A 9,670-nucleotide genomic window follows, 5' to 3' on the forward strand; every position below is an offset into this window, starting at 1 on the left:
CATCCCCAATTTGACTTGTGAAAACTGTGAACGTGACCTCTGCCATAGCTGAGGCATAATGAAAATGTTTCATTAACATGTTTAACAAGTCGATTAAGTTGAATTTACCCTCCATTTGCATTTAATTAAAGGTTAGGCCTATTTTCTCAAAGTGTGCCCTTTAGGAAAACCAATTGAAAACAGATTGTGTGCTTGTTCTTTTTTGTGTTCTCTTGTAGCAATGATCAACGACGATGGCTTTGTTAAGCCTTGGGGTGACTATTAATTTACAAAGGATCAGAGTTAAATACTTCAAAAACAGATTACATTTATTTCAAATTGTACAACCATGATTCAAGAGAAGAGCAGATTTAAGTTAGCATGATCAAATAAATGATACACAATATAACAATCTTAGAATATTGACTACCAAGATACCTTGAAATAAGGCAACAGTAAACATGTCATCCACCACGAATGACTAACGTATGTAGAAGTTGATTACTATAGCCCCCTTCCCCCCAGGCCCAATAAGTGTAATTTGGTCAATGCCAGATCTCTATGGCATGACTAATCATTCACCCAAATTTCATCAAAATTGGGCCAGTGGTGTCTGAGATATCATGTGGGTTAGCTCATATCCCTAAACATGTGTGCCAAATTTCATCACTAAGTCAAACAGATCAACAGATATACACCCGTTATAGCGCCACCGCAAGGTCGATATGAATGTTCTTGCATATGTTGAGTCTTGACAGTGTTTGCAACATGTGTACCAAATTCTGTTACAATATGAATATCCTTGACTGATTTATATGCAGTTATGTGCCAGACCACACCCACGTGAATGTTTATTGGTCAATAGCGGCCATGTTGTTTTAGCTACCAGTCTGGAAAATTTTACATAGAGAGATCATTTTCCATAAATGCCACATATCAAGTTTTGTGCAGATCGGTCATTCAGGTAACAGAAGAGTAGCGTTAACTGTTCTTCACACAATTCAAAATAGCATAAAATCCATCATGGCGGAACTTATGGGTCCCGAGACAAACTTGTTCCTTGTGAAGACAGGGACCGATCGACTAAATTTCATGACTTAAGGGGTGAGGGACGTGACCTTTCAAAGTTTGCATTTTCAATCTCGTTACAGAGCCACCATCTGGCCAATCAGTGTAATTTTCTAAATGCCGTAACGCTATGGCAAGACGCATCATTCACCCAAGTTTAGTCAAAACCGGGTGCTGTCTGAGATATCGCTTGTGACTAACATATGAACCTACTAACGGACGGAAACAGATCCACAGTGCCTTCCCCGATTTCATTGTGGGGGACAATGACCAGCATACACACAGGGATTGTTTGGAAGACAAATGCAATGACAAGGCAACACTTGTACGTGCAGGAGAAGAGACAGACAATATTATAGAGTAGCACTTACTTACATGTGCATTAGTATTTTTTATACCAATTTGCAAAGAGCAGATTTTACCCATAGAAATACACTCAATAGAGTCATTACTATGAATACTTTCAATTAACCAACCACATTAGCCTGGACTTGCATCTAGTCACATGACCGTGCAGATTTGGGACCTCCGTTTCTTTAACAGGGGTATGGTCTCTTCATTATCTGATGCAGCAGTGGGTGAAACTTCGGAGCTCTCGGACAATGGAGTCTCACTAAAACACATGATACGTGTTCAGTCAGTATCAATGATTACTCAAACCAAAGCCGATCACTGGAAATAACTCACAGACAAACATTATGTACCTGTTAGTCTGTGTTGTCATCGGTTTAATGCTCTGATATAAATGCTCGCCTACAGAGGGATTATAACAAACAGTAAAAATTGTTTGAAAAGCTTTTGATAACATAGCCATTACTTTCTTGTAACAACATGTGCAGAATGTGGATGAAAAAAAAAAAATGATAGTGTTATTTTAACATGCTAGTGGTCCTCTGTCCAAATAAGGACTACTTAGCCCACACACTAGTTATAGCTAGTAGCTAGCTACTTCCCCAATGGGAGATTTGTAAAAAGGTTCATGTTGTGCACCCGTGTCTCAGGTTAAGATTGAGGGGAGTGGTTCTTACTCTGCTGGGTGAGTACAGGGTGGTTTGATGGGTCCTGGTTCTGGTAATGGGGGTCGGGCTGCTCATATGTATTATTCAGGTTCCTGGAGGTGAGAGGAAGAGGCACGCTCAAACATGATCTCAAAAATAACTTTTCAATAATAATTTAAATGACAAGCAGCAGTGTAACATTGGCCACACACACACAGCAATGCCAAGTTAAAGGCATCTTAGATATATGGTTTCTCTGGGAACGGGAGAACAAACATAGTGCAGCTATGCAGAAATGAGTGTGTGTTTACAGGGGGATGGTAGTGAATCATCAGTGGAAGCCAAGGTCATCCCCATGCAGATTAATTATGTATGGGGTTTTGTTTTCTCTGCTGGTGCTCTTATGATATATCTGTGGCTGGCTAATGACTCTCCATTTCCCCATGATTCTATTCTTCTCTGCAGAGCAGACACTCCCAGAGCTCATTTTCTTCAGTGTAATTTAAGAAAACCCAATAGGTGTTTATACCTTAACGACATTCTGCAAAAATAAACAATTTAAGAGGCCGGAGTCTGGTGGCACGAAATGAAAACGTGTTTGATTTTCCAGTGCGCTAATCACAACAAGTAAAATTACCCTGGGTTTATTTATGGGTTGTCTGGATGGGTGTTATTGGGCTATGCACGTGTGTATAATGGTGCAGCTATGTACACTACCGTTCAAAGGTTTGGGGTCACTTAGAAATGTCCTTGTTTTTGAAAGAAAAGCAAATTTTTTGTCCATTAAAATAACATCAAATTGATCAGAAATACAGTGTAGACATTGTTAATGATGTAAATGACTATTGTAGCTGGAAACTGATTATTTTTAATGGAATATCTACATAGGCGTACAGAGGCCCATTATCAGCAACCATCACTCCATTGTTCCAATGGCACGTTGTGTTAGCTAATCCAAGTTTATCATTTTAAAAGGCTAATTGATCATTAGAAACCCCTTTTGCAATTATGTTAGCACAGCTGAAAACTGTTGTTCTGATTAAAAAAGCAATAAAACTGTCCTTCTTTAGACTAGTTGAGTATGGAGTATCAGCATTTGTGGGTTCGATTACAGGCTCAAAATGGCCAGAAACAAAGAACTTTCTTCTGAAACTCGTCAGTCTATTCTTGTTCTGAGAAATGAAGGCTATTCCATGCGAGAAATTGCCAAGAAACTGAAGATCTAGTACAACGCTGTGTACTACTCCCTTCACAGAACAGCGCAAACTGTCTCTAACCAGAATAGAAAGAGGAGTGGGAGGCCCCAGTGCACAACTGAGCAAGAGGACAAGTACATTAGAGTGTCTAGTTTGAGAAACAGACGCCTCACAAGTCCTCAACTGGCAGCTTAATTAAATAGTACCCGCAAAACACCAGTCTCAATGTTAACAGTGAAGAGGCGACTCCGGAATGCTGGCCTTCTAGGCAGAGTTCCCCTGTCCAGTGTCTGTGTTCCTTTGCCCATCTTAATCTTTTCTTTTTATTGGACAGTCTGAGATCTTCAGTTTCTTGACAATTTCTCGCATGGAACCGCCTTCATTTCTCAGAACAAGAATAGACTGACGAATTTCAGAAGAAAGTTATTTGTTTCTGGCCATTTTGAGCCTGTAATCAAACCCACAAATGCTGATGCTCCAGATACTCAACTAGTCTAAAGAAGGCCAGTTTTATTGCTTCTTTAAATCAGAACAACAGTTTTCAACTGTGCTAACATAATTGAAAAAGGGTTTCTAATGATCAATTAGCCTTTTAAAATGATAAACTTGGATTAGCTAACACAACGTGCCATTGGAACACAGGAGTGATGGTTGCTGATAATGGGCCTCTGTACGCCTATGTAGATATTCCATTAAAAATCAGCTGGTTCCGGCTACAATAGTCATTTACAACATTAACAAATGTCTACACTGTATTTCTGATCAATTTTATGTTATTCTAATGGACAAAAAATTTGTTTTTCTTTCAAAAACAAGGACATTTCTAAGTGACCCAAACTTTTGAACGGTAGTGTATGTGTGCTAATATGTACAGTAAATTAGTGATAATGTGCACTGAGTGAGCCTGTATGATGATGTTTACAGTGTGTGTGTGTTAAATGCCCTTCCTGTTTGCCCCTGGCAGCACAGTCCGATAGCCCGGCTGCTCAGTGAGAGATCCCGTCACCGGTGACTGGGAGTCACCTGCTTCTCCTATGGTCACTGTGTGTGCCTGTTCTCCATCTGGCTCCGGGGCTTCCTCCTCCTTCCCCGGCTCTCCAGTAGACACCTCTGCTGAGCCAGCTCCACTCACTATGGAACAACAGCCCAGTCAGTACACAGGAGATAAAACTGTATAAACACATGAGTACACCTACAAGAGAGTTGAAAGTGGCTTGAAATGGAACCATTTTTCACAGTCAACATATAAGCTGAAGGTCCTCACCTTGGGGCTCAGTCTTTGCCCTATGGCCATTCAGAACAGCTTTTCTATTTTGAGTGTGTAGACGAGGGCCGAGACATCTCTATGCAGAGTGTAGTAATGGTTTTCACGCAAGCAGGCACATCACACACACACACACACACACACACACACACACACACACACACACACACACACACACACACACACACACACACACACACACACACACACACACACACACACATTATAGTTCCCACCAACAGACCAGAAGATGGTTGATATATTATCTGGTTATAGTGTTGATATATTAACTAGATACTGGCTGATAGATAAACAAATCAGTTTGTTTTCCTGCAACTGAGTATGATGGTCAGGAGTGTGGTGTCCAGACAGTACCTACCTGGGGTTTTCCAGGGGTGATCAGTGACAGCCTGTGTTGCAGGGCCTCACTCAGCTTGTTGACCAGACGCTCCTGGACCGAGCTGGACGAGTCCTGGAAATGAAGAAGGCGGTTAACCAACGTTATATGGTCTGATAAGGTCTGAGCAACCATACATAACTGAAAAAGTATATTCTATTGAGGATCGATTGTATGGGTTGGTGTATTTGTAGTAGTGACGTCTTTACCTTGCAATTTGACAGTAAACCCAGAGCTTGTTTGTAGTAGAGGGTGGCTCTCTCCAGGTCTCTCAACTTAAATCGAGCTTCCCCTAAACACTCACAAGTCTGCCATTGGCCCTTATAGTCATCTAGAGATTATATATATATGAGAGATAGAGAGAGAAAAGGAGGAGGAAGAAAGATAAATATAAAGAGACATTGAGAAAGTTGAGTAAACAAGGGAGAAAGAGAGAGAGACTTAAAGTGTCAAAAGGGGTCAATGGATGTAAAGAGTCATTAATAGTTTGTTCAAACATTTAGAACACACTTCAACATGAAAAATGTGCTTATTATTATTCTTATAAAGAATGAAGTTGGACTTGATTTTGTACCAGTGTCTTTGAAGGCCTGCAGGGCATGGAGGTAGTTCTCTGCTGCCTCCTCATGCTCCCCCAGCTGACTGAGAGCAAAGGCCAAGTTACTGAAGCAGCGGCCCTGAGCACGACGACTGCCCAAAGACCCTGACAGTCACACAGAATGAGGGGGAAAGAGAAGGGGGAAGAAAGGGGGAGGGTTATCAGAGAGAGATCAGTTTTTCCCCACTTAAAAAAAGAATAAGTAGCTATAATGTCATGCTCACATCCCCAACAGCAAAAAATGACATGCACATACGCACAAGACATAACAGTGTGTGAGTCACTCAGTGGTGCTGTGGTAAGCACTCTGTAAGTCCCCATGGGATTGCCTCAGTGGAATCTCAGCCCACACACCCCTGCACGCACACACACACACACACACACACACACACTTTTCTCTGTTGCTAATGTGAGAGCTGCTCACAGAGACAGATTAGAGGCATGGAGAGTACTGGACACACAGACAGACCAAGATACTGTAAAGGATTAATCAGGGTAACGTAAACTCACCCCATTCCGTACAAATGTGTGCAACCGCGACATTCAAACGAGGCTGCAAAGAAAACTAATGGGACTGTAGCGACTGTGTTGACTTCAAAATCGGGGGTGTGAACTAGGTTTCTATTCAAGCGTTGATCGACATTGTAATGGCTCTATAGTATTGGAGAAAAGTTGAAAAAAACTGACCCTCCGTTACATCTTGATGTGTCATGTCGTAACGTACAGCACGCATAAAGCAACTATTTCTGTCTTACAATCTCTCTCCACCAGGTGTAGCACTTCTCTCATCGTTTCAAAACAAGAAATGGACAGTGACGGGAGTAAGAGGGGATACCTAGTCATTTTTTGCGTCTTCACTGCAAGCGATCATGACTTTCAAAACCCGCTGTTTCCTTCTGAAGATCACTTTAGCACCGCCCTAAAAACCCGATTCAAATTCGACACAAACCTTCAAATAGGTATGTAATGACACATTATATAAACTATTTATAGTGTTTTATTTACATTTTAGAGGTGATAAGGTGATAAGTTGGACAGATCGAGTGAAAAAAAGCCGTTTCCCCACACGACATCTCTCCCTCACTATCACGCATTAGTTTCACTTCCCCATCCGCCATTTTTAAAAAGACCTGACGGCGCTCATTGCCTTCTTGAATCATGCAGAAACGGGCAATGTGGAGGTCCCGTCATGGATGTTGTTGGAAAGTGGAGAAATTGTGCTTTACAATGGTATTGACATTACAGTTGATCTGGAAGTATTACGTTTTTGGGGCGCTAAAATAAGGTCAATTGTACGGACCAAGGCGATGTACAAAAGTGAGTGAGTTTACGTTATAATGAAATGTTTGAGGAATGGTCTGCCCCTCTGCCTAAACAATTACTCCTACACGCCTCAGGTGACATGTTCCTCACACACACATGATCCTCTGCGGCTCAGTTGGTAGAGTGCTTGCACCACTCATATGAAAAAAATATGCACGCAGAGTACTTTGGAGAAAAGCGCATGCTAAATGGCATATCATTACTACATGCAGTACATAACAGCACTGAACTGTGCAGAAAATACAGTATAACTAAACTCTCCAGCGTAATTGACGTAATAAGCTCACCATGCAGGCTGGCTGCCTGGCGGTGGTAGTCCAGGGCCTGCCGGTACTGGCTCAGTGTGTTGTGAACGGCTCCCAGGTTCTGTAGGACCACGGCCAGCCTGCTGGGCCTGGTGCTGGCCAGGGGCAGGGCCCGCTCATAGCACCCGGCTGCCTCCTGGAACAACTTCAGCTGGGAGAAACTCAGGCCCAGGTCGTTGTACACCTTACCTGAAAGACGGAGTGATAAAGTCACAAAACTGTGACCAAATTGTTGACTGACAATGCTGTTACTCATTTGTTTTTTCCTCAATTCAGTTACTCTGACAGTTTATCTACCGAGCAACTCTGGGTCTTTGATGTTGTTGCTCAGCTCAAGGCAATCAGTGAGCACGGTGATGATATCATCCATGGTGAAGTCATCTGACTGGAGCATGTGACTCCCTGCCTCTTTGTAGGCCATGGTGGCTGAGTCCAGCTTGCCTGCCATCCTGTAGCTCTCCCCAGCCCTCTGGAAGCTCTGAGCTGCCTGGGTCCAGTCCTGCAAACACACAGCTTGAATCAGAACCAGCTCTATGTAAGACAGTCAGTGAGCTGTCAGTATATAGACCTGGCTGCTACACATCTCAAATGAGTCAGTCAGACATTGCAGAAGCTCTTAAAAATTAGGGATGTGCATCTTTCCCTTTCAAGACAATTCGATACATATCTAGATACATGGGCTTAACATGATTTAACACCAATCCAATACATTCCGAGAAAAGCCCAAGCTGTGCTTTTTTATAATGAGGGATTACCACCAGGAGACATTCCAAACTTCAGGAGAGTATCCCACCTAAATTTTGGAATGGCTTAAGGTGAGGAATATAAGTACAGTTTACTGCCGTTTTACAGTTCCCCTCTAATGGTTAGGGGTTGAGATTTTTGGCAGGGTAATCTGATCCTTGAGCTGAACCATAAACAACATACACCTGGAGCTGACTGACCTTTAGGAGCAGGTGACAGTGGGACATTTTCATGCAGGTGTCCCCCTCACTAGCCCCGTCCCCCTGGGAGCGGTACAGCTGGGCTGCCTGGAGGTAGTGACCAGCCGCCTGGCCGTGGTTCCCCAGGGTCTCATGGGCTACGGCCAGGTTGAACTGGAGGTCTGCTACCCGCTCCCCCTTCTCTCCTGGCTGGGCCTGCTTCAGGAAGTCCAGCCCCTTCAGGGCTTTACCCGCCTCCACGTAGGCAGCTCCCAGGTTAAAGGCACATGCCTGCTGGACCCTGGTCTCCTTTAACTGTGGGTGATAGAGTATGGTAAGAGAGGCAACGTAAACATTATAAAAGCTAACATAAGTACCAGTAAACATTATGCAGCATATTTGACTTTCTTCCATACAGTATGTCTAAATATTGTGGTTGTCAGATGTATGTCGTTGTGAAAACCAATTACCATTTGGGGGACAATAAAGATTGTGTAAACACTGTAATCCATTTGGACTTGGAACCAGACAAGTTTTTGTTGCCTGGACATTTTCCAAACAATAAAATCAGGTGCTCAGTTCTCCCTCTCACAGTTTTAGCAAGCCCTATATTATATGGGTGAGGTGCAGGACAAAATGTCTCAAAATGGACAACATGGAAGTAGACTAAGTAATGTCACCTCTATGGAAGCTTTGAAGGCCTTTTTGAAACAGCTGAGGGCTTCTTTGCAGTACCCTTGCTTTAGGGCAATGTGGCCAGAGGCTGTGAGCTCCTCTATGTCCACCCGGACCTTCAGGACATCAGCCTCTTTGTCTTTGCTCTTTACACATCCGTCACTCTTCTTCTTCCTGCCCTCATGTGATGGGTAGCTATCAGATGCCATATTGATTTTGCCAGGGGGTGGCTACAGTATAGCATTATGAGGAGACTGATGGAAAGAGGAGAGCAAAATAATTATGAAGTTCAGATTATAGTCACACTCACTCAGGTCATGACACTGATAGTACTGCCCTCCTTTGGTGACAATGAGTATTAGCTATGTGGCAAACAACATGAGGACTCACTCGGTGCCTGTCCTCTTCAAATAAATGTTTTATTAAGTCTATTACGTGATCACTGAAAGCATTTCTTTTAGGCATATATAGCCAGAATTGTCGCATTCAAATAAACATTTTTGAGAAGTAGCATGGACCGATGTCTATCTTGTTTGCTAGCTAATTTAGCTACTTTCCTCTCATCTGGTGTGCACCGAAGTTGAAACCACATGACTAGTTAACGCATTAGCTTCTCGAGTCTTGGTAACATGGCTAACGTAGCTAGTTTGTTAGCTATTTCACTCACATTTTCAAGATGAACAGCCATCCAAGACAGAGCAGTCGCAATTAGTTAGTTAGCTTGACAAATACATTGGTAAATTATCCGTACAGCCGTAAACCCTAGTTAGTCTATATCACACGTTTTAGCTGGCTTTTCTTGTTAGCTTGCTAGCTAGCTAACGTGTTTTGTGGAGCCAGGGAAAGCTATTAAGTAGAAGGTCTGTTGCTATGGCAATATTAAATAGGAAGTGAGGCGTAGTTGGCCATATAAATGATTTTAGGCACAATTAACAAGGACTGAA

At 42.6% G+C, this 9,670-nt stretch overlaps 1 protein-coding gene across 1 annotated transcript; it reads right to left on the reverse strand.

The window, feature by feature from the left end:
• Nucleotides 1–4,175: 4,175 nt before the first annotated feature.
• LOC120031646 (tetratricopeptide repeat protein 24) lies at nt 4,176–8,935 on the reverse strand. Its single transcript, XM_038977444.1, has 8 exons — nt 8,732–8,935; nt 8,073–8,366; nt 7,426–7,627; nt 7,111–7,317; nt 5,477–5,605; nt 5,112–5,233; nt 4,881–4,977; nt 4,176–4,372 (listed from the first exon to the last, which is right to left on the reverse strand). Exons 1-8 carry the CDS (start codon nt 8,933–8,935, stop codon nt 4,176–4,178), a joined length of 1,452 nt encoding a protein of 483 aa, XP_038833372.1.
• Between the last annotated feature and the right edge of the window lie 735 nt (nt 8,936–9,670).

This window comes from Salvelinus namaycush, chromosome 37, assembly GCF_016432855.1.
Source record: "Salvelinus namaycush isolate Seneca chromosome 37, SaNama_1.0, whole genome shotgun sequence".
Lineage (NCBI taxonomy): Eukaryota > Metazoa > Chordata > Actinopteri > Salmoniformes > Salmonidae > Salvelinus > Salvelinus namaycush.